At 38.5% G+C, this 26485-nt stretch overlaps 1 protein-coding gene across 1 annotated transcript; it reads right to left on the reverse strand.

Annotated features, from left to right (window-relative positions):
• Positions 1 to 2382: 2382 nt before the first annotated feature.
• Positions 2383 to 24588, reverse strand: LOC142109036 (zinc finger protein 474-like). Its single transcript, XM_075193046.1, has 4 exons — positions 24484 to 24588; positions 21074 to 22264; positions 10048 to 10228; positions 2383 to 2711 (listed from the first exon to the last, which is right to left on the reverse strand). The coding sequence occupies exons 2-4, from the start codon at positions 22028 to 22030 to the stop codon at positions 2560 to 2562; spliced, it is 1290 nt and encodes a 429-aa protein (XP_075049147.1). The 5' UTR covers positions 22031 to 22264; positions 24484 to 24588; the 3' UTR covers positions 2383 to 2559.
• Between the last annotated feature and the right edge of the window lie 1897 nt (positions 24589 to 26485).

Below are 26485 nucleotides of genomic sequence, written 5' to 3' on the forward strand. Positions count from 1 at the left end.
ACTAATTTGCACCCCTTGCATTGTAACATGGTTTTGTCCAGGAGACTTAAATAAGAAACTTCTTAATTTAAGATCCTTAATGAATTAGGCCCAGAGTCCTAACCGTGCAACGAAGTTCCAACACCCCTTAAATATCTCCAGTAACCAATAATCTACAATTGGTCATGTGGAGGCATTTCTGACCCCCTTTAGAGTAGTTAAGTATCTTCTATCTTCAACACATCTTAAAATATTAGATATGTTAAAGCTAGTTGGAATGGAAGCTGCCACAAACCAACCAATGTAAGTAAGTACTTGTTCTAGAGTAAGTTATCTCAAATGATATCAGGATACGTGCCTTACATTCATTATATCTTCAGATTGCTGAAGGTCTATGAGTCTTGTTTTTAAATATTTCTAAAGTTAATGTATACACTTGTTGACCCTGTTTCCCTAATGACCAGAGCTATTCTTTACTCTAACTAATCTGCTACTAGGAGATGATCTCCTGTGAGGAATTGTCTGGTTGAAACCGTACTCCCTAGAACATATATCATTTCTCAGTTGTATCTATTATTAAGCATTACTTTGTACATTGACTTACAAATGATGATAACTGTAATGTTTCAGGACAATGTGTTGTGCTGGTGTGTATAAGATTCCAGAAACTAAAACCCTCTGCATGTAAAAAACACAAATAGGAAATATGTAAAATATATAAATGTAAGTTTTAATTTATAACATATGCATGATGACCCATAATTTGATCATAACTCTCCTCAATAGTTCAGGCCTTGGCAGTATGGTGTCCACTGACAGTTCCTGCTGAAGGTCTCTTCAAGCTGTATTAGCATTAGTCACCAATCTCCAACCTTTCCCCCTATCCATAGGTGGCTAAATTCTGTCTATTCTCCTAACAGTCTGGAAAAGTTTGGCTGTAAAAAGTGTACTGTAAGCCGGCCCGGCGCTCCCATTAGGCAAGGTTAGGCACTTGCCTAGGGCGCCGGGCTCTGGAGGGCGCCACAGAATGGTAAATGACTTTAAAACTGTGCGGCGACCGCTGACCATACCTGTCACGGCCGCCGCACAGCATTCAGATGCATGGGGAGGGGGGAAGAGGCTATTGCTCACCACCGCCGCCTCTCTGCTCCGTCTGCTCCCCTTCACTCACTAGTGTCAGTGAGTGGAGGGGAGGAGACGGAGCAGAGAGGCGGCGGTGGTGAGACAAGGTAAGGAAAGACGGGGTGAGGAGGGAGGAGGGAGGAGGGCGCCGATTTTTGCGGGGGGGGGGGCTGGCAGCGCCGATTTTTGCGTGGGAAGGGGGGGCGCCGATTTTGTAAAAATGCCTAGGGCGCCATGGACCCTAGCACCGGCCCTGACTGTAAGGATGGCAATGGCAGCTAACTGAACAGCTTCTGGGGCTTGTCCAATCAGCTGCTGCCATAGGCAAACATTTCAGGACCAGGATTCACTTTTTTACTCTGGATTGCCATTCCTTCTGCTCAAAAAGCCATGTCCCTTTCTGGGTATATAAATCGAGGTAGTCTTGACAAAATAGGCACTGTTGGTAGGTATGTCCTATAATGTCTGCAGTTCTCCAAGCCCTACCACACTTCATCTCTATAATATAAATAAACATCACTAAAAAAGTGAAAAGATTGCCGCCCCTGTACTCCTGTCACCCTCGGCCTTTCCAGAAATCCAGGCCTGCACTGTATGCAAACTTTAATTTTTTTAAGCTTTTAAGCCCTGAGAATAAACAGGACACAGGTGATCCCATAGATTGTAAGCTTGCGAGCAGACTTTTCTTACCTCTCTCTCTGTCTGTATGTATTACCCAGTATTGTTTTATTAATGTTTGTTCCCAATTGTAAAGCGCTACGAAATTTTCTGGCGCTATATAAATAAATGATGATGATGATGATGATCATCTACTAAGATCACAGGGTTCTTGTACTAGTGGGGAGAGGGATGTTAATGGAATAAAAACATTATGTGCTTGGTACTCTTATTTAAAGACTGTGGTTTATCATTTCAGATATACAGTATATTGGCCATTATATGCAGTACATATTGCTGCTGTTGTCGTTATTATTATTTCTATAAGACTTACATTTTCTCTACTACCAATAAACGGGAGTATGCGATAGTGTTATTTATCAGAATATTATAGCTTCGTTAAGGCACCTGTTACTTGCAATGTCTTTAAAGACATTGCCGTTTTAAATGTGCTGTTCAAAATTGGTGAATATCTGTGACTTGAAAAAAACTCTGTTTAATAGATTTATCCCCAGAACTCGCTGTGTGCTGCAGTTTGCCATACCATAGTTGTTCATTATGACAAGAACCAGACATGAAAATTAATATCTTTATTAAAAATATAATGATTTTAACACACACAAACACACACTGCCCATACACAATATCAGAATCGCTCAGCATTTAATGGTATACAATGGAAATCATGTCATTGCCAATATAATAATGTAATGTGTTATCCTGAAGGCACGCTTACTGTGCAGAGACTTTACAGTTCCCACAAGTCCTGTATTACTCTATTACACGGGACTGTGACTCGCACTACTTTGTTTTCTTGACTTTACAGGACCGTTGGTGGACAAGAAGTCTGTCTGGCAGGAAGGTGCGTCCACAAATATCACATGCAACCAGTTGGCTCTGGGCACTCTGCCAGGCAGCCTCATTTAAAGCAACAAGATCATAGGAACCTTTTTCTGGAAAAAAGACAGAATATCAGTTTTCATTTTGGTTAACAAAGTAGGAAAACATTTTCAGGAAATACCTGTAGGCTTAGTATTAGCTAAATTAACCCAGTCATTGTGCTTGTACAAGATGTTCTGGCTATTGTCTGAAGAGTGTAATTAAAAAATATTATGCCTTATCCTGACTGAACATAACATAACAATTAACTATGCATTGTTACCTAATTATATGAATATTTTCCATCCATTTTCATTATGGATTGTACTGGTATTCTGATTAAGTACAGCAAGCAATAGGTTGAACATTATAATTTAAAATTCTGAATATAGCTATCATATTATATAATATTATGCTAATGTTCCATAACTCTCATGCTTAGCACAGTTTGATGGTGTTTCTTAGGTCAGAGAGCCCGTCCTTAAGAAAATGAACACGGGCTTAACATGGTATTTTACCACGGTAATCCAATGTTATTTTTGTAAGGGTATTTTGAATCTTGAATCCTAAAAATAAACTATTACAGATTTAAGAAGCCACTTCTGATTTATGGGATCTGTATAAAAGAACCGGCTTACAGTCTTATGCTTTTATATGGTCATCTTCAGTAGCTTGTAATATAATTTACATTAGGGAGTGCATTATCCCATTTATACACTTTCCCTATACACACATTTTGAGAGATATGGCTTTTATTTGGATTAAAAATTAGATTAAATATCTATTTATTTAATGGACATTGAACATTAGGGAAACATCACAAAAATAACTTATAGATTTATGCAATTACCGTATTTTCCACACTATAAGGCGCACCGGATTATAAGGCGCAGTCTCAATTACGGGGTCTTTTTCTGTACTTAACACATACATAAGGCACACCGTATTGTAAGGCGCATGCTAAAACATACAAAATTCTACACTCTACAAAAAAAAAAGGTAACGGAGGCAATACAGTGAGTGAGTTGAACTTTATTAACAATACACTCACATTATTTTTAAATCAATCTTCTCCCACAAATCCATCAAACTCCTCATCCTCTATGTCTGAATTGAACAGCTGGGCAATTTCGCCATCAAACATGCCGAGTTCCCTCTCATCATTGTCTGAGTCAGTCTCGTTGTCAGGTGGCTGTTCAGCAATGATGCCGGCTTTCGCGAAAGCTCGGACAACAATTAAGGCAGATACCTTAGCCCAGGCATCCACAATCCATTCACATATGGTGGCGTAACTCGCCCGGCGCTGCCTCCCAGTCTTAGTAAAGGTGTGTTCACCGTCTGTCATCCATCGCTCCCACGCCGCTCGCAACTTCACTTTGAACGCCCTGTTTACACCAATGTCCAGCGGTTGGAGTTCTTTTGTTAATCCTCCCGGAATGATGGCAAGCTCCGAATTAATTTGCTTCACTTGGCTTTTCACAGTAGCGGTGAGATGGGCGCGCATGGAATCGCAGATCAACAGGGACGGTGATGTGTGGAAAAAAACATCTCTTTACATACACCTCTCTCAGCCACTCTCTTATTTTCTCCTCGTCCATCCAGCCCTTTTGATTGGCCTTAACAATGACTCCGGCTGGAAACTTTTCTTTTGGCAGCGTCTTCCTCTTAAAAATGACCATAGGTGGTAGTTGCTCTCCATTACCGTGGCAACCAAGAACAACAGTGAAAGCCGACTTCTCATGCCCCGTGGTGCGTATCGATACCGTGCTGGTCCCCTTTTTCTCCACAGTATGGTTCACGGGGATGTCAAAAGAGAGGGGGACCTCCTCCATGTTGGTGATGTGGTTGGGCTGGATCTTTCTGTCGGTAATCTTGCTACTGCAGTAGGTGCGGAAGATGGCCAGCTTTTCTTTGTAATCCGCTGGCAGTTGCTGCGCCACGGTAGTCCTTGCGCGGATGGAGAGATGACGCCTTTTCATAAAACGAAAGCACCAAGACGGAGCTCCTTGAAAGTGTACGATCTTCATGTCTTGTGCTATCGTTGTTGCCTTCAGTCGAATGGTGACTGTAGAGACGCTTCTCCCGGCTGTTCTTTGTTCAATAATCCATTACTCAAGTTGGTCTTCTAACTGTGGCCACCTCGCTTTGTTCCCGGAGAAGCTCTGTTTCGTCTTCTTAACTTGGCCCAGTTCATTTTCTTGCTTCCTCCACTTCCGAACCATAGATTCATTGATGTTGAATTCTTTCGCAGCTGCTCTATTCCCATTTACAACCGCGTAACTGATGGCCTGTAGTTTGAATTGTGCCTCGTAGGCATGTCTCTTCACTGGTGCCATTTTCGGGGGCCCTTAGACAAACCAGTGCACGTAGTGTACGTATTACGTCCCTGTGTCAGCCAGAAATGGTTTGACAGTCAATCAAGCGGAGCACTTACCAAAGTCGCACAACAACATTTTAAGAGATTTTGGAACTCAGTGCACACATAGGGCGCACCGGATTATTAGGCGCACGGACGATTTTTTAGAAAATTTAAGGCTCTTAGGTGCGCCTTATAGTGCGGAAAATATGGTAGCTTAACTACAGAAAATTACTTCAACAATCACCTAGTGATATACTAAAATTTAAATTAGTTATAGTGTCAGGAGAATGGTGTGATTTAAAAAAAATGTTTTCCATCTTTTACCTTGTCAATTTTTTTTTTAACTATTTTGTTTTTTACAAGGGAAGACTTTAACAACTTATCTAATGCCTCCAACAGTTCTCCCCTATTTTCAGCACTAATATATCCTCTCTATTAGTTACCTATAAGCAATTATTGTATTGGTTTTGCATAAATCTCTAAGTTTTGCTCTGCATTAATCAGCTATTTTCTAACCTACATAGAAAGGCCATTGATGTCGCCCAATGACGTCATGGGGAATTCCGTTTACAAATGTATAAGTGCATATGGCACATTGGCATTTAACGCACATCACTCACTTTGAACACTGTGAAATGATCATGAAGCCAGCAACCACTCCTGGTGCCATCACCTGACTCTCTACCCCGCTGTCCATGACATGCAACTACCACTTTGATGTGCCATTTACAAACAGCACCAGGCTGGTGTGAAAGCGTCAACTTTACTAAGAGAGAAATTTAATGTATTCCATATAAAATGTAACTATTGCATTTTCTTTTCTTTAAAGCATGCCTAATACAACTTGAGGGTTATTTTATCATGTTGACTGGTGACCAACAGGACCAGTCTCAGGGTGGACATGGGCACCATTGAAAACCATGTTTTTCAGCCAGAAAAAGGTGCATTTTAAAGCCAGTGCACATCATAGTCAATGGTGTCACTTGAGAGAGCTACAAGCTGCAGTTCTACTTAATTTTGTCGGTCAGTACTTATGTTTTACATTTTCCAAGGGGAGATATTAAAATGTATTCATACATCTTTATCTTATTTGAATAAAAATTTAATTGTGGCACAAGTTCTGCATGTACTCTATTTAGACTAACGTCTTGTTTATGCAGTTTGTTTTGCTAACAATCCTTTCCTGGCATGGCAGACAATGAAATGTTTTTGTGCTCAATTTAAAATGATTTTTCATTTCTCAGAGTGAGAAGGGTCTGTGCATTTTGTTACATGCTACAATGCCTCTGCTGGCACAGCAAGGATGTCTCTTTTGGCCAGCAAGGATATCTAATTCTGCCCAGTTTTAATGTGATTCATATTCCACAACTTGATTTAACAACAAGCAGTGTTTTCCAGATCTGTTAGAAACATATTTTTTATTTTGAGTGCAAACCTTTTCCAAAGTAATTTATATGTTTCATTGTGTTAGAACGTGTGAGTCTGTAGTCAGAAGAGACTTTCTAAACCATTATTCCAGAATAATCTGTCTTGCTTACATTCAAAATGAACAATAAAAGCATCATAGCAAAACAAAATATTTTAAGGCTAATTAAAGTAAAACAGAATAAGTAACAAACAATGAAGGATAAATAGGCAGTAGGATGTGGTGGAATAATACCCTTCAAGTATTGTTGAACATTATCATATTTCAATGTGGCCACAAACATGGGTGGTCAAACTGGAAGTGATCCGACCATGCAACAATTGTGCCCAGAGGCTGGATCATATGTGGACTACAGTGGCCTATTAGTGCAGTGTGACAATAATCGCATGCACAGAGTGATAACATCTATCTGGTCGATTTATCAATTGTGTATTGCCTTTGAGTTACCTTTAAATTGAGGAAAAATATTGTCCGCTTTTTAGGACAGGCATTATGTCTGCATGTTATCATACTGTGATCCTGATATCACAGAAACCTAACTATCTACAGAAACGTTAAGATAGTGTTCTAACTCTGTGCTCAAGTAAAAACTCCCTTGAGTAACATAGACATAGACATAGAATTTGACGGCAGATAAGAACCGCTTGACCCAACTAGTCTGCCCATTTTTTTTATTAACCTATCGTACCTTAATCCCTAATTGATCCTTTATTCTGTATAAGGATATTCTTATGTCTATCCTAAGCATGCTTAAACTGCTCTACTGTATTGGCCTCCACCACCTCTGATGGGAGGTTATACCACTTACCCACTACCCTTTCTATGAAGTAGTTTCTCCTCAAATTTCCTCTGAACCTACTTCCCTCCAATTTCAGTGCATGTCCTCATGTTCTGGTACTTCTCTTTCTTTGAAGAATGCTTCCCTCCTGTACTTTGTTCAAACCCTTGATATATTTGGAAATTTCTACCATGTCCCCCTTTCCCTTCTCTTCTCCAAACTATACATATTAAGTTATTTTAGTCTTCCCGGGTAAGTTTTGGGCTATAGGCCATGCACCAGTTTAGTTGTCCTTCTTTGGACAGTCTCTAATGTATTTATATCCTTCTGGAGCTATGGCCTCCAGAACTGAACACAGTATTCTAGATGAGGCTGTACCAATGACCTATAGAGAGGCATTATTACTTCTTTCTTTCTGCTACTGAGTCCTCTCCCTATGCAACCAAGCATCTGACACACGTCAATGTGGATCTTATTAGGGCACAAATGTTGTATCATCATACATTTTAGCAACCAATCTATGGTTTCTGTACATTCTTTCATAGTTGTTTTTTATTTATATTTGATATCCCCCTTATAATCTTTATATTAATTACGTAATGTCTTCATAGATAGAGATGCTCAAAATTGTTTAGAAGTGCTCCTTGAACTGGTTCATAGAACCAGTTCTAACACTCAAAAATGTGCAATAAATTCTCAAACAAACAAAAATGTTTTTTCATTCAAAAGGCGAATTTAATCTTGAATACAGTAATGTTTGCTGTTCGCATTTAAAAAATATTAAAAATACTATAAAATGTACTTATTTAATCTAGAACATGTTTGACTTGCGCATGGTAGAACACATACATTTTATACTTTATTGTAAAGTATTTTAACTGCAAGCTGTGAGCGCAATCTACATACTCAAATTTAACAGTATTGCAGTTATAAATTAAAAACCATGGTAGTTGAATCATAAATAAATGTCAATATTTTCAAGATGTGACCAAAAGTCAGAGTTCATTGAACTGGGCTGGCTTGATTGATTTTAAACTGGTTCTAATAATTCCAGCAACTTTATTGATATGAGCCTTGATGAACTATAAGATAAAGTTTTGCCCTATTAAATGTTGAAACTTTTACCCAACAAGGTATCTTTGTAGTAATCAAGTGTCAGTGAATCCAGTATCAGTGGACATCCAAGCTGTCATCCAAAAGAGGATTATTGGCAAAAAAAGAGTAACAGGATAATTTAGAAATGTAATGTACTTAAAGGTTTTTTAATTTGGTGGCTGCAGAAACCATTAAATAAATTGCAAAGAATATTGAACCCTGCAGACAAGGGTTGTGCACAAAGAGAAGTATCCAACAATGCCATAGGTGCTAATTTCACAAAGAAACAAAATGGTAAAAGATTTAAAGAGACCAACAACTTTAACCATATTACACATCCTCAGTGTTTAATGCAGCCATTTAGTGAATAGGTGATAATATAGGCAGTTAATATCTAATGGCTATAATACAAGTGTGGTTCAATACATTATTTCTAATAGAGTTCAGATATCATGTAGTATACCATTACTTCCTACAAAACATTGCAGCTTGAACTAGAGGAGAGCAGAGCAATTTTTAACATCGTATTTATGAACCATATATTTACAATTTGCAATCAGCTGAGTTGTTTGTCTGTGAATTCTATTAGAGACTGATTGTTCTATATTAAACCAGGTTGTTCAAAGCTGGTCAATTAGTGTTCAGGCCGACACATTCTGACAGTGCTATATACAGAGGTTATTATAGCAGCATACTCTGCACCTTGAAATGAAATACCACAGATTGCCAACGGAATACTCAGTGCACCTCTTCCCAGCCCTATTCCTTACCTGGATGTAGATAGTATAATTATTCACCATTGCCTACCTTAGGTAGACTACAAACGTTTCCCTAACCCTTTATGCATGCAGTGTTAATCATTTCATAATATATTGATGTTACTGGCTCAATGCACCCATTAGGAAAAAACTATGTTCTCACCCTGCTATTGTTACCACCCTCCTCTCTGGCATAAGTGCCTTAATCCCAGGCCTTGAAATATACTGACGGTTGGATTTCAGACTCCAGATTGGGGGAAGCCAGTGCGCAACGTCACTAGGGAAGGGGTAACGCTTCGGCTAATGGCTAAATTCATTCTGAAACATGAGCATATTGCTGAAATTAGACTCAGATTAAGACAAAAGGGGTCCTTGGCTAAGCAGCAGTTTGGGGCTTTAGGCAGCAGAGCAACTATAGGGCCCTCTTATCCGATCTCCATAGTGCCCCTAACATATTGTAACAGGAGTGCTAAACACATGGTTATACCTGCAGCTTCCCCACATATCAATTATACCAGCAATGTCCCCACTCAATGAATATACCAACTGTGTTATTGCTCCACACAGAATCATACTAGCAACTAAGATCATTGCATTAGTAGAAGCTCTCATTGTGTGCATACACATGGTATACAGTTTCACTAATAAAATAAAACATTTCCTTTTCTTATAAGTATGTATATAAAATGCATTGTTTTGTTTGTTTTTTAAATGAAATAATTGGGAAAAAAAAGTCTTCCTTAAAAATTTCCCAGGGCCATGTGCTTAATACTGAGGAATAGACCTCTGGTGTCACTACATAGCCCGACCCCTGCTCCAGTGCATCTACACTTACCGGTCTACTTGAAATAAATGTGCATAAATTGGACTGATAGTTGCCAAATCCAAAATCCAATTGACTGAGGCTTTCTTAAATAATAAAAATAGATCTATAGAAAATATCTAAGCTTGCTTAGAGTAACAACTGTTTGTTTTCTTCGAAACTTCGTCTTACCACCAATCGCTCTGATCTCTGGCTTCTTTGGTTCAGGTCTTTGCAAATTTTTAGGTAATCTGTCATTTTCCAGATGCCACTTCTTTAAACATTGGGGTTCATGGATATTGATAGATTTTGTTCCAAACTCACGGCCACAAATGTAACAGACAACTGTCGGTGGTTGCTTTATTACTGGTGGCTGTAAATAGAAATGTTTTTAAACAATTATAGGTGAACAATCAAACTACATGTTGAAATGGATACTAAGCATTGCAGAGTATTAAAATTAAAATGGTGTTGTAGTGCATGATAGTATCATGGTGGCAAGAAGAATACTAACTCCGCACCAAGAAAAGTCATTAATCCCTCAGTTGTCTCAAATAAATGTAATTATATATGATTCTTCTACATATAAGGGAGGTGCACCCACACATATGTTGAATTCATAGAAAGGCAAAGGAGAGGAAATGTGTGTATATAGGGCACTCAATGACTCGTATATTTATGTCTTATATTAAATAGAATTTACATTTTATTAGTATACATTAAAATGGAGAATGATAATATCAAATCCCCATTGAACCAGCGAAATTTAAAAAATAAATGAAGTACCTAATGAGTAATATTTATTATCCCTGTTAAAATGGTAGCTGTAAAGGCAAGTTTCCCTTTACAAGGCAGCGCCGCTTTAAATTTTAGCTGCCATCTCGCCGATTTCCGGCGACTTGAAGAAATCGAAATATGATACATTTACCCCTAAGTCTATGTTGATCAACATAGACTTAGGGCTAGATGTACTAAGCAGCGGGTTTGAAGATGTGGGGAAGTTGCCTATAGCAACCAATCAGATTCTAGCTTTCATTTATTTAGTACCTTCTACCAAATGATAGCTAGAATCTGATTGGTCGCAATAGGCAACATTCCCACTTTTTCAAACCTGCAGCTTAGTAAATCTAGCAATTAGTGTTGAATTGATGTGCTAGGCTGTAGTTTTAAAGTGGGGAGGAGTATAGTAAATTGCCGACAATCAGATCATCAGATTGTTCATAGATCTGGATGGATTATTGCAGGCTGACTGAGGTTACTACCATGGACAGATATGTAATGCCCTGCTTAATGACCTGTTTAATCAACCTGGGCATGCTAACTACCTAACTCCCATTGATCTTAACCAAGGATACTGGCAAATCTCTCTAGATCCAGATGAGCAAGAAAAAATCTACCTTTGTTACCCAGTATGGATCGTACCAGTTTGCAGTCATGGCTTTCGGGATGAATTATGTCCCAGGCACCTTCCAACAATTAGTTAACGTCTGGTAGGCTGTAGGGATGTTCACTCAGATTTATTTGTACAATATTGTAGTGTAAACTGACATTTATAAAGAACATTTACAGCATCTGTGGACAGTTTTTAACCAAATTTGGTCCACAAAGCCACACCCCTCCTAGGCTGCAGGTGCAACACTGGAGGCAGATTACTCTCGGGTGACTTGAGTAGCCTATTTGTGGAATCTGGATGGGGGGGGCTGCAGATAGGACTGGAGTCACTTAAAGTAGAAGTAATTGTCAAAAGGCCATCAATCACCCATCAAACTTTGAAACAGGTCCTAGGTTCCCTCTTTGTCTCCAACTTTGGAACAAACACACAAAAAATTGTGCACAGCACTGGCCATCCCCTTGTGGTGGTGGGTCATCCGCAAAGCTTTCATTAGAGGCTTGATCATTTAACTGGCCTAGGGAATTGCCTGGCGATAGTTAGAGTGGAGGCTAGAGGAAGCGCTGCTTGCATTGAAAGAAGAGAGACATTCTTTAGCCAAACCTTTTCATTTCCACAAAAAACAGCTTCAGATAGAGCTCAACTGTACTATCTTATGAATCCAAACAAACACTGTGGTAGACTAATTATAAGTTCTATAGATATGCTAATAAACCAGATTGGTTTCTGGAATCCCAATTGTGAGAAAAACATCAGCTAGCAAGGTGATATTTGCACACCTCAAAGGGTGATTAGGTCAAACTCAGTTTAGAATTAAACAGACCTTCCAAACATTCTGAGTCTCTATATGTGGTGGTAAACACAGATATTGACACTTTATCGCCTTTATGGAGTATGCCTGGTACATTGGCAGTTAGTTCCATAATATCTACACAGTACTTCTGTGGCTGCAGAATAGGGGGGTTATTTGGCATACGTGGTGGACACAACTTAAGGTCTCGACATTTTGATCAGATATAACTAAATAATTATGCTATTAATTTTATGTTGCGTCTGGTTGGGGGGAAATAGTCCTATTTATTACATTTTAATATTATTAGTTTGATGTTGGATCTTGTTGGGGGAAAATAAGCATATTTAATCATCATCGTTTATTTATATGACCCACAAAATTCTGCCGTACAGGACAGTCTGTATGAAAAAAATCATACAAAAAACAAGTTGAGAGTGCAGACATGAGACTAGGCATATAGAAGCCCTGCTAAAGAGAGCTTAGGATCTTTAATGTGAATGTTAATAACTTAATGTCAGGGCTGGTTGGGGGAAAACGAGGCCTAATTATTAATCATGGGTGCTACTGATTTAATGTCCGGGACGTTTGGATAGTGGAAACAAAGTATGTTCACTCATTGCTTATATTTACATATTTAATCATCATAATTGCATGTATGGGTACATTTGAGCAGAATAATGAATGTATGGATGCAATTAACATAACAAAATGCACAGTATAGAAGAAAAAAACAGCATCAGACAGGACAAGGGATATACAATTGAGCAGAATAATAAATGTATGGATTCAATTGACAGAACAAATCATGTGGCATTTAGAAAGAAATCAGCATCAGACATGACAAGGGACATGCAAGAGAGACGGAAAGTAGACAGACAAGGGATAAAAGGTAGAGGACACTGCTAGTGAGTACTTACATTCTAGGATTGGGGGAGTAGGATCAGGAGGGACAGTTTAGTTTGGGGTATGCATCAGTGTGGAGAAACATAGCAAGCAATAAGCACAATAGAGGAGCGCTAAGGACTAAGCATGAGGTCCATGATGGCGTGGTAGCAAGAAGAGAGGGGGTATAGAGTTGCAGGAGGAGCCAAACCTTGATGGAGTAGAGGATTTTATGGAGTGGGGGTCATCGATGGAGCAGAGTTTAAGGTTGTAAAAGAGGCCTAGATGGTAAGAATGGAGGTGGAAGTAAAGCCACTCTGAATGGACGTGGAAGTGATAAGGGATTGTGCTGTGGAGGGAACGTTCAACTTCAACTGCAGATAGAAGAGGTAGCTATTGAGGGTCAACTGAGGTCAGGTGTGGGAGGCACAAGTGGTGAGAAGTTTTCTGGGGCAGACAATGGACTCTGGACTGGGGGTCTGTAAGGCACAAGGTATCATGGAGAATCCTAGGTAGTGTATTGGTCCAGAGCTGTGCCGTAAGTTGTTCTGGAGCATGGAAAGGCCAGGTGGAGGTCAGGGAGACCTGGAGGTAAGCAGGATGGGTAAGGAGTGGACACCCTCAGGAACACTAAGCAGCATAACAGAGTCTGGAGGAGGCTTGTAGGCCTCTGGTTATAGGCCACAGCAGTACTGGGCTGCTCACGGAGGTCTGAGGGAGGTAGCAGGCCTCAAGGTCACTGAAGAAGTGTGCTGATGGCTGAAATCTGTCATGTGGAGAATACCAAAACTGTAGGTCGCAGGGGCATTGGGCTACCGACAGAGGTTAAGAGGTCAGCCTAAGGCTTACTGGGGCAGTGGACGAGTCAGTGAGCTGGCAGCGACGTTGTAGAGGACGTTGTAGAGGAGCACAGCCTGAGTAATCGGTAAGTAGGTTACCAGTGAAGGTCAAGGCTCAGGACAAAGCATGGGCCATGCCCCACTATTGTAATCCACCACTCCTGGGCACCCAAGGGTGTAGCTGCATCCCCGTCTCTGCACCCCAGAGTATTTATTTAGGGCAACATCAAAAATGACAAAATTTATTTGAGTAGGGAAGATAGAGAAATTTATGGGGAACATAATTAAAATAGATTGCCTGCAAATAAAAGCCATTTTGGGATAAACTTCAATCGAAACATTTATCATTTTGCTACATAAAAATGTTCCATTACCAGGATATAAAGGAAACTGGATAAAGAGCACCCTTGTCTAGTCCTATTCTGGATAGCCACATGATTATAAAAAATGCCATGGTCTTAATTTTGGCTACGGGTAATCTATCCACACATACTCAGCCCAGAAATATTTGTTCCAGACAAAACAAAACAGGCAGTCATGCTTTATTAGAGCAAGGGTTTTGATGGTGTTTTCTCATACATCCTGTGTATAAAAACAGTACACTTTGTTTAAAAATATAACTTTGCAAGGCCATTAAAAAGTGGTCTACACTTTAACGTGTAATTACGAAGCCTGAGTAATAATCTTAGGTTTATTTTGTAGACAAAACATTGCCACATTTTTCTTCACTTTGCTGCATTTCACATAATTCCACAATATACCAAGCTAGAACCACAATTCTTCTATTCAGTTGTTGTAATGAATGTCATGGACAGTTGGTCTTTAGCAAAAGTAGATCAACATCTTTAGGTATTCAGTTACTTCAACAGAAGCAGCAGCCAACTTGAGAGTCTAATACATTTCAGAATTTATGAAGTGTTAATAGCAACATCATGATTAACCAGACAGATCATGTTTAAATGAATAACCCACAGTCCACAACAATCTTCCTGCATTTTGACTCCTTTAGAAAAAAATAAATAAAAGCTAACTAGTGAGATAAAAAGACACCAATATTCGGTACACCGATTACATAACTTGATTAGTCTACACACTGTAATGTGATTTTTACTCTATTACTCTAAAGCATACTTGCCAACACTCCCGGAATGTCCGGGAGACACCCGAAATTCGGGTCGGTCTCACGGACTCCCGGGAGAACTTCCCAATTTGCGTGAATTGCATAATTTTGGCCCCGCCCCCCGCGACAAAATGGCATATTTGTAGCGAGGGGCCAAAATGATGCATTTGGTCGCGCCCCACCCCCTTCGCCCTCTAGACACGCCCCTCTCCCGGATACAATTTGCCAAAAGTAGGCAAGTATGCTTTAAAGGAGCATGTACTTAACAAGTCAGATCATTTGTAACTTCCAGTGGATCTCTTTTATCTAATGACTTCATATGAAGGTGCTTGTATGCACTCTTCCTACACTTCTCATGCAATTCAATGAGAGCAGGGCCTCCAATCATAAGTCCAGGCAAAATCTTTTTTGAAAATTGGCCCTGTTTGTATGTTACAGTATCTACGATGAAGTTAGCTTTAATAAAAAGATTTTTTTATCAACCCGATATATTAATCATTATAAAATGTATACTCTGTAATGCTTTTCAATTGTTAATTAAAATTTATTTTTTAAAATTTTTTATTATATTATATTATAGAAAATAAAATAAAACTTTTTTAATGGACAGTTTCTGAGGTGAATTTGCAATCAGCCAATAAGAAGCAGCTAGCTAGTGCTGGTGACCATTATTATCATCAGTGTGTATTTGCACCTGCAACAGATACAGTTCATGAGTATATAGTATGTATATACTCTGTGCTAGTCCGCATCAGATGCATTTGTGTGAACGTACGCTTACTGTACTCGACCAATGCTAATTTGCCCCTTCCCACCTTCTCAACTCTGCATGCGCTCTATTTGTGGGCATGCCCAGTGACATTTTTTAAAATTTGTGCCACACAAACTGGCATAAGATGAACTCAGCATTGATGTGTTCGTCAAGCTGCACTCCTACTCCCTGCAAACTAGGAGTTCACATATGTGTGCAGAAAGGTAGAAAAACTAAAGAGGTCCATTGTGCAAAAGTTTAAGGGGTATATTTACTAAACTGCGGGTTTGCAAAAGTGGAGATGTTGCCTAAAGTAACCAATCAGATTCTAGTTATCATTTTGTAGAATGTACTAAATAATTGACAGCTACAATCTGATTGGTTGCTATAGGCAACATCTACACTTTTATACCCCTAAATGTCCAAACTCCTACCATTTTAGAACCACCATTTTTATTGAGTAAAACACATTTATGGATGTAAGAAGAGATCTTTTTAAATTTAGCACCTTTGTATGTGGGAAGCTTCTTTTTACATTTGGCAAAGTCAAAGTGCAACTAGAATTGTGCCTCTCCACCAAAATGCAAATGGAAGGTGCAAAATGATTCCCATTGAAAGTATGGGACAAGACCCAATCTGCACCAGGTCACGGCTGTAGCCAAAATCCCAATATTTTTTTTTAATTGGAAATGGCCATATTGCCCTCCTTGATGGACGGCTAAAAATGTGTCCACCCCATCCCTTTATTTTATATCCATAATCTAGCTTCACAAACTGAGATTTCAAGGAACATCCGACCAGTGCAAACTTCTTCTCCTCCGTACACTGGTATTTTGCTCTGTAAACCGATGCTTTATGGCAGAAATCTAGATACACTTATACAAGTTGTGGACCACATTACCACCAAAAAAGGATTGTGCCTTGGCTGCTTTGCACTTAGTAACTGAGGCCCAATTATTGTATTCCACCTTCCTACCTTGTTTAATTTCTTTTTATAAGTTGGAGATGCGTATGTCAGTGTACCCTCATTCAGAGTACCATCATCATCATTATCATCATCATCAGCTCTTTATATACCTTCAGAGAAGATAACATTTCAAGGAACGAGGTTTTGTAATATTCAAGGCACCAAGTGAAAAGTTTCTGCAAAAATGTAAATAATTTGGAACATTCTCCTGTTCCTAACTAACACAGTCACTGCACCCATGAGCACAGTGCATTGTAGGGGACACAATAATGATGACTGCTTGCACTAGTAGGAATAGGAATAGCTGTAATAGTCTTTCTTTAATACAGTTCACACTTTAAGGGGTCTATTAAACAAGTGGTGAAGAGCCAAAATGCCAGTGTAAACGCCGACAAAATGCTCTCTCAAGACTTCTTCTTTAATTTATCAAAGGGTTATCAGATATCATTCATTTCTCCGGCATTAAAATAATTACCAACACTTACCTCTGTCCCCATAGACCTCTATGAGAACAGCAACAATAGGCAATTTATTAAGATGCAAAAAGCAAAAATATTCACAGCAAAGTAATGTCATCTCAGGATGTCGTTGCGGGTCATTTTAAATGGGATTCAACTGAAGCCACTCCAGCATGTGCATAGCACTTTCTTCATTCACAGGCAGCGCTAGGCTGTCGGTGAACAGAAAAAGGTCTTTGTTCAGGATTGGGTTCAAACCCGGGGCTCCCAGAGCAGTCCCAGCATAGTAAATTGCAGCAACTCTTTTTTATGTACCGCTGCATTTTGAGAATGGCCCTGTGAAGCAGTAAGTTTACTATTGTGGCTCTGTGCCAGTGTCGCCTGGGCAACAGTAGTGCTCAGATGCCTCATCGATCTTTGTTTGATAACTGCAGCCAATGGGTGATTTTTTATTGTCACAGAAATAGGCAATTAGCAAAAAGCATACTTATTCTCATGATGGGGAAATTAATAATAACTAGCCCCCCAAGCTGCTAAACACAGTTTTCAGTATATCATATGAGCAGTGATGAAGCCTGTTTGAAGCATTTGGTGCACACTGCAGTTTGGTGTAATTAGCAAACTGATTTGACAGAGTTTAGAAGATTAGTAAAAGCATAATGTCCAGGTGCCAAATTCTGGGTGCATTCATGCTGTTCATGTCTGCAGTCTTACAAAGTTCCTGAGTGTCCTGGGATGTACTATTTTTGCAGCACTGTTACCTAAAGAAGGCATGGCCATGAGGGTCTGTGGGTGTGGCTATGAGGGTCTGTGGGTGGGGCCATGAGGGTCTACTGGCAGGTCAAAAATATTACACGGTGACAGAAGTGTATGTAGCTAGGGAAGCTGTATAGTTCTAGCTACATATACCTCTGTCACAAACAATGTAATATCAGAATCTGCTCAATATTGCTAATAATAGTTTGCATGAAAATAACATTGCCAATAACATTAATAAAATTGCCCCCTAGTTGGTTGATCATCCTCTTGACTGGTCTTTATTAGAAATGATTAGGAGTTCAAAGGATAAAACCCAAAACTCTCCCATAACCTAAACATCAAGAAAATAGTATGCAGAGGTTAAACAAAAAGGAGATTAATAAAAAACAACAACAACATAATCATGATAATTTTAAGGAAGACTAGTTAAGAAAAAATAAACAATAAGCAACGATAAGACCCCAGTTTGCAGCTCTAAATGGAGAAAGGAGGGACTGCATTAGAAAAATAGGTACCACAGTACTCCTCTTGTAAATCCTATGCATGTGACATATCTGCCAGCAAGGCATAAAGCCAACGAAACAGATGGCTTCCACAAATTTTAAAATTCTCCAGGCAGTGTAACTCACCATTTTGCTAATCATAAGGTTTTTATTTAAGTCAACCCCTTTTTATCTCCCCTCTGAAGGCTTAAATGAAGATAAAACTAGATCCTACTCGACTGAAGAAGAAAAGAGATTTTAGAAATGTTGGTCATCCTGGTAGACATCTGCTTCAAACATAGAGACAAAGAGGCTTCCGGAGCAATATAAGAGATTAAGAGAGTAAAACGATAGTTAGAATGACATAAAAGTAATAAAACACAGTGAGAGGATACAGGATAGTTAGCAGATGTTTATTTTGATCAAGATGGGAACAAGTTCAAAGAAAGTGCAGTATGCAAAAGTTATCTGAGAGCGATGTTAACAATTAAATAGATATTCTGTGTATATACTATATATATATATATATATATATATATATATATATATATATATATATATATATTATAGACTCCATAGAGAGGCACTAGACATGTAACACAATCATTTATAGAGGAGGTACTGTATTCCTAGATTTATATTTACATCCCTTTCTATACAGTGTGTAGGTAAATGGCATGTTATATATTTCACATTCGTTCGGTATGCAAGGAACATATCATCACCATTTATTTATATAGTGCCACCAATTCTTCAGCGCTGTACAGAGAATATTTGTCATTCACATTAGTATCTGCCCCATTGGAGCTTACAGTCTAAATTTCCTAACCTATTAGTATGTTTTTGGAGTGTGGCAGGAGACCAGAGCATAAACAACAATGATTATCTGCGCTCACTGACCTATGTATAGTATATATAAATGCCTGTATAATGTTGGCTGACCTATACAATAGTAATGGAATGGAGGGTTAGATGTGAATTAATTACATGTACCAATATCTCTAAATCATAAATTTATTGTTCCTATAAACCCATAAGCACATAAAACCAATTGAATATAACCAGGAGGCCTCGAGGGTATAATGCATAAATGATAAATTATATAAACATCAGTTGCGGTCATATGATAAATTGTTTAAAACATCAATATGCAATCAGAAAATTCATATACATAAAAAGTGTTGGCCCAATGACAACAATAATGTGTAATGAGTCCAGTCCTAGGTGAAAAGCAATAATAATGTGCTTTATAATCAAATCATCCTGGTGCTGTTGCACAGAAAGGTGAACATCAAATTGAGGTCAAACAGGCTGGAGTCAATATATCGCTGTTAACAATATTGTAGTGTAAAGCCTGCCACAGCCATGTCCATTTGAAGAAAGTTGATGTATGTAAGCCGTGGCAACGGAGAACAAGAGCGTGCTAATGGTCAATACAAACGAGATCATTACATTTATGATTTAGAGATATTGGTACATGTAATTAATTCACATCTAACCCTCCATTCCATTACTATTGTATAGGTCAGCCAACATTATACAGGCATTTATATATACTATACATAGGTCAGTGAGCGCAGAGAATCATTGTTGTTTAGTTCTTGTATAAGGAGGGATCCTTATTTCTGCTGCAGCTCCTGCATTCCAGCGGAAGTAGAGCGCAAACTCACTCCTGAAAAAGGAAACCAGAGCATGGAAACACAAGGAGAATATACAAACTCTGTACAGGTCTCAAACTCTGTACAAACTCTGTTCGGGTATCAAACTCATGAACCCAGCGCTGTGAGCAGAATTGCTAACCACTGAGCCACCATGCAGCCCCAATTGTTTCTATAGACTGTAAGCTTCCGACCAATGCCCTCTTTATCTGGTGGCTAATATATATATAGTCTTGTTTTATTATTGTGTCTGTCCCGATTATAAAGCATTGTGTTGCTTGCTGGAACAATATACATGTATTTAAATGACTAAATTTTAGTATAATTGAACTGCTATCTATAGATCACTATTGTACAGAATTGTGTTATTTAAAACGTAAACTATAGCTACATAATAAATATGTATACATAGTGTGAATTAAAGAACTTTGGGAACTATTCAGAAATGTATCTAGGTTATTGGGGAACTTCTTTAATTTACCACCTGCTCCCTATGCACTTTTTGAGGTCTATTTAACATTTAGATATAATCATGATCTCTCACTGAGAGGAACCTAAGACCCGGGGGTAAATGTATCAAACTGAGAGTTTTCCGGCGGGTTTGAAAAACCAATCAGATTGTAGCTATCATTTATGTAGTACATTCTGCAAAATGATAGCTACAATCTGATTGGTTGCTATAGGCAACATCTCCACTTTTCAAACTCGCCGGAAAACTCTCAGCTTGATACATTTACCCCCCGGTGTGGACATTTAGTGGTTGGTCCCCCTCCAGACTGCTCTTGTGCTCTACAATAGCTCGTGCGCAGCACAGGGAAGGAGGTGTGTGCAGACCAATATACCACAACCTACCACCAGGCACCCTTTAGAGGTACCCGGTGGTAGGTTACCATGTTACTTTGTACTCCTTTCCCCTTCAGCACCCCTGATCATGATTATCAGCTCTTACTGAATTCTATGTTTAATTTAAAAACCACCAGGAAATTATATGTATCATTTTCGATATTACTGAGTAAAGTTTGTTTTAAAGTGACATATATAACAAGTTTTGTGCAGAATATCTTGTCCTTTTCGATATCTAGAACAGTGTATTGTTTACACAAAATATTAACTCTTTACCTTATGATCTTTGTTTTCTGTGCCTTCATTTTTTTGCATTTGTGTATTGGTATGAATATTTATATTTTTGATGTTTGGACCTCCTGCTTTAGCCTTGCAACTTCTTTGATGGATTATGAGACGGTCACTTGCAAAGGTTCTACCACAATTTGAACATGGCAACAGTTGCTCCTTAAAGCTCTGCCAAGCAGCTTTATTTTGTTCCTCCCGGCTGGTTTCTGCAGACAAAGCCATTTGAGGTTTCTGGGGAATGGGTCTTCGTTGCCCTTTAGGTAACCTATCATTTTCTACTTTCCATTTCTCAAGACATTTCGGCTCATGTATTGGGAGAGATTTAGTGCCAAACTCCCGTCCACATATGTAACAAATTAATGTTTTTGGTTTTGTTGGATTTTGAGTATTCTGTGTATCAGAAAACTCACTGGCTGTTTTAGCTGCTGTTATGGAACTGGGATTTGTTAGTGTTTTGTTAACTGTGGAATGTGGAGATCCTAAACTCTTGCCGCTTGGTTTGCAACTTTTTTGGTGTACAAGAAGCCTTTCTGGAAGAAATGTACGACCACAATTTCCGCATGGTAAAAGCTGTGCTTGGGAACTTTGCCAGGCTGCTGCATTTACAGCATCGTCAGAGCTATCTGCAGAAGTCTGAGGTTTTATTGGGACTGCTCGTCGGAGAGACTTTGGGAGACTTTTATTCTCTATGTGCCATTTCTCCAGGCATTTGGGTTCATGTATATCAATTGATTTCGAACCAAATTCTCTTCCACAAATGTAGCACACTTTAAAACCTGGTCTTCGAGGAGGAATAACCGGTCTGTTGGCCTGATTCTGGGACATAGTTTTGGTTGATCTTTTAATTAATATAGCAGTTTCTGGTCTGATAGGTCTACGGATACGTGATATGGACTTAACATTTACTTCTTTGGTGGCCTTACTTGTTTCATTGCTATTGGTCATTAGATACTATGTTTTAATTAGATGTATCTTGAAAAACGTCTTTTGTGGTATCGATGTAATTTTTGCATTTTAGTCAATGCTCAGTAAGGAGTTTCACCTTTCGTCCTATTAGAAAACAAGTAAGTCATTCTATGTCTAGTCTGTTTAGATATTCCGCTTTCTGTTTTAAAGATGATGGACTTTTGTATCTGCTCAAAATGACATTTTCTTCAGCTACAGACCTCTGATTTCTATCTGAAATATACAACAGATAAATTTAGTATTCTTGAGGTATGAAGCATGTTTGAAATATTATTATCATCATTTTTATTATAGCGCCAAGAAAAAATGCAGAACTTGACAACCAGATATTTTTGACACATCAGTTCATGAAATTGTAACTGAAGCCCATACGACTGGTGCATGTGCAGACACACCACATGGGCAATTTAATCACAAGCAACCAACTACTAAATATTTGCATCATTATAGAGGACCTGGAGGAAATCCATGTGATCACAGAGAACATTCAGGCTCCATGTATAGAATAACTAACTTTCTAATATAATATTTAGTGAATATCATCTTCTCAATGCACATTTTTTACTTAAACAAATATAATGCTTTCATCCTTGCATTTCAATCAGCCACAACAAGCAAATCAAACCATCTTGATTATTCAATGTTTGCTTGTACTTGGTGGGTAGAGACATGAATTTTCCAGGGTATGGTTTACAGTGTAATTCTCCATATTGGGCCAATCATGCTATTTTGTGTGAAATAAAGGGTGATTCAGTGTTAGACATAAGATAGATGTGAGGATAAAGCACTTTTGAAGAAAAAAAAGTTAATAAGAAGGAAATATATACAATAGCCCCTTTTTACAGACTTAGTGCCTTTAAAACTTTCCTATACAGTCAGCTATTTTGAAGGTATCACCTATAATTCACTTATTGTCATTTCACATGTTGTTCAAACTTGTGTATAAATCAATTCACAAATCTTTTATTAGTGGTTCAAAAAAAGTGTTCAAAGGGAGGTTTTAAGTATATAGAAAGCAATTTTTAACTTAAAATTGTTTATCTTTTGTTAGTTGAATCATTGAATAATTTTTACAAAAACATTTTGAGAGATGATATAAAAAAACGTAAAGATCGATTTATCAACACTTGTTTTCGGTGACAAGAGAGCTTTTTTTGTTTAATCCCTTATATGTATGTAAAACTACATTAACAATGTTATTGCCAGCGATAAGCCCTCCGGCATTAAGTACTGCCAGCTCTTACTGGTAAGGGGTTGCCCATGCTTCATGACTACTCATTTGATAACTAATTTAAAGTGATGTTTTAGTAGAGTTTACTATAGTGATGTCACAGAAGCCACCACTGAACACATTGCCAGCCTGTTCTGTACTATTATGTTTTAGTTTCCATTCTAGGACAAATATATATTGTGGAAAACTTGAAGCAATTAGTGTATTCTGTGGAACCGGTTACTTTAATTTATGTGCTGATGGTTTTAATCAGTAGTACGATCAATGGTATGTTAGTAAGAAGTACTTTTATAAATCCTCAGGACAATGGTCAAGGTTATATATTTATATTAATCTGAAATAAATATATCCTGCATTTTGTGTGTGATATTATAGTAAAATGTTCAATAATTCTGCCAGAAGTTCAGGTATAATTGCAGTTGGTACATAATTTGAATAGCAGGTAAATACCAAGTTGTCCATTAATGGTATCAAGTACAGTTAGAAGTAAGCATTGCTATTTTGCATCCCGATATAGACTAAGGTGCATCTTAAACTTAGAGCTACTTAAGTTTAGAGAGGTGGCCAGGGGGAGGGAAGGGGGTACAATTATACACCACTTACAGTAAGGGCGTGTTCACTTAAATGCGACTGAGTCTTAACAGGTGGTTAGCATTGCTGCCTCCTAGCACTTTGGCTATGGGTTCAGTTTCTACAAGCACATTATCCCAGTGTTTGTGTTCCATTTTCCACACACAGTACAAAAACATGTTGATAGGCTACTTGGCCTCTGAAAAAACAGACCCTGGACCATGTGTGCTTGTTTGGTAGGGGATTTAGAGTGTAATCTCCAACAGGGCAGGGAAGAGCGTGAATGAGTCAATATCCTCTGGAAAGCCTGGTGTAATATTTTGGCACAAATAAACCATAATAGTAAAAATAATTCCACTTGGCTGCTTGGCGTGCCACTGAGTGTACAAATGGCTGAATCATTAGTAGACATGTTAGCATCCAAACATCCTCAGTAATTGATTTTGCATATTGTAATCAATGCAATCGGCAAAACATACTCCTGATAAATGAAAGTATTTCAGGGATCAAACCTAAGTGTGCAAGAGAACCACATATACATATAATCTGTGTTTTGTATGTCTAGTTAATAATTTATAGACAACAATATTGTAAGTGAGCAGAGACATTTATATTTATTTTTATTCCTTACCTTTAAGATGTACAATAAGTGTCAGCTCCTCTGTGCAGCCTGCTGCCTCCTACCCTGCTGCACAGGAATGTCCGCTTCTCCGGTTGCTACAGTTACTGTAATGTAGCTGCTATCTCTTGGTATCTAAGCAACATGTCAACAAACCTGATGAAACAGCATCATTGTGACATGGCTCCTTACTACTTCAGCAAATAATAATAATACAAGTTACTGCTCTCTATTTGCAGATGGCTATTACCTGCACAGACATGTACTGCTGATAAATTAAGCAATAATTAAACACAATAAATAGCAACGTTAGAATACTATCTTTTATAGCAATTGCATTTTACACAATATTTTATTCCTGCTACAAATATATTGTTCCTGCAACCCATGTAATTGTTATATATGGCTATAAGTCATGGAAACAACAAAAGTAATACAATATATGTAACACATGTTTGGTACTCATCAGTTTAGTCAATACAATTTTATATATAAACATACAAACACATTCAAATGTGAAAATATTTAATGAAAGCAGTATTTTGATGTTTGCTAAACAGAATTAAGAAATGGAGATGCTTATTAATTAGTATATGTAAGAGTATATCCGCAAACAATATTATTCTTAAATATGTTAAATAGGTTTTTGTTTTGCTAATATATAAAGTGGGGGCATTTATAGAAATAAGTGCATAGTTCAACTTTGCAAAGGCTGTGTAGAATTACTGGATGGTTCATTTAGAAACAAAAAGAAATATACAAATATTCTGTAGTGACAGGTTTTATAAATGTTCCCTGACTAGCAACTTGTTCTTGTTCTGCACCAGGTCTGACCTACTGAAACCATTAGTAGCGCAAGATACTTAGGAGAAAGGACTACTTACATTATTATTCACTAAACAGTTTTATAAATGACCCCAGCAGTGTCCTGGTGCATTTTGTAGCAGTGACAAGCAGTGAACAGCAGCATTATAATTGCTTATATGGCCTTTGGAAACTTTGCTGTTGTATTGCAGTCTGTTACATGGCTATCATAAGTCTGTTTTAATTATTGCGCTAATATTTAAACAAACATATGAACATCTGTGTATCTATTGCTTTCATGGTTTTGTATACTTTTCATACTATGTTGACATCAGCTGACTTTCTACTTAAGTGTTTTACTAGTTTTTACAGATTTTTATATGAGCAAGAGCACTGACCTGAGAATGCCATCAATCAGCAGGAGCAGGGGAGGATTGAACTAGACCGATGCTACCACTAGGTGGAAGCCTAGAAAGCCAACTTTTGGGGGCACATAAAACACTATGTCAAATATTTAGTCTTTTTATTTCCCTTGTGGTGCCCCCCCTCCAACCGCCACTGAGCGATGGTCATCCTAAGAATTTAATTAAAAGCACCCTGATTGGCTGTTAATGGGGAAAAAAGGGTGTGTTTAGCTACCTAGATTTATTTAAGTACTACCCCTTCTCTTCTGCTGCTGCCTACCTTGTGTAGAGGAGGGTAATGTCAGTCTCAGTAATAGGCTGGGAGTATAGCGCTGTGACATTACCACTTAGCACCACCCACCTAGTCACTGGCACCGGGGGCTGACTGGGGGGCAGGAAGGCATCTGACCCTTGGGCCGCTCCCATAGTAGTAGTGTGGCACCTTGGGCTGGGTCATGGGCAATCTACATTGTCTTTCCTTTAAAATGCTCCTAATAGGCTGCTAAGCCGAGCCTCACCCTCCTTGGGCTAAATTGTTTCAGCCAGTGCTTGACTAGAGGAGCAGAAGCCAACAGCAGGATTTTTTGTGATCATCATAGCATGGAGACTTCCACCCACATCCTCTGTCTGACGCCTCCCACAACTGCTTTACTCAAGGCAAGAAGCGGCAGGAGAGGGGAAGGACAAATTACAAGGTCATGGTCACCCTTAGGGTAGGGAATTTCCAGTTGCTCAGAAACTCCCTTACATTCGAATCTCGACAGTTCTGTGGTTTAGAAAGAGGGCACAGCTATTAGGAACCACAT

Source organism: Mixophyes fleayi, chromosome 1, assembly GCF_038048845.1.
Source record: "Mixophyes fleayi isolate aMixFle1 chromosome 1, aMixFle1.hap1, whole genome shotgun sequence".
NCBI lineage: Eukaryota > Metazoa > Chordata > Amphibia > Anura > Limnodynastidae > Mixophyes > Mixophyes fleayi.

Bases quoted from the DNA above. Each gene is read 5' to 3' on its own strand.
- LOC142109036 (XM_075193046.1), bottom strand. From the start codon at position 22,030: ATGACCAATAGCAATGAAACAAGTAAGGCCACCAAAGAAGTAAATGTT. The intron at 10,229-21,073 runs GTAAAGAGTTAA...TTCTATTTACAG, and splicing joins CAGAAAACAAAGATCATAAG to CCACCAGTAATAAAGCAACC. The intron at 2,712-10,047 runs GTAAGACGAAGT...TCTTTTTTCCAG, and splicing joins AGAGATCAGAGCGATTGGTG to AAAAAGGTTCCTATGATCTT.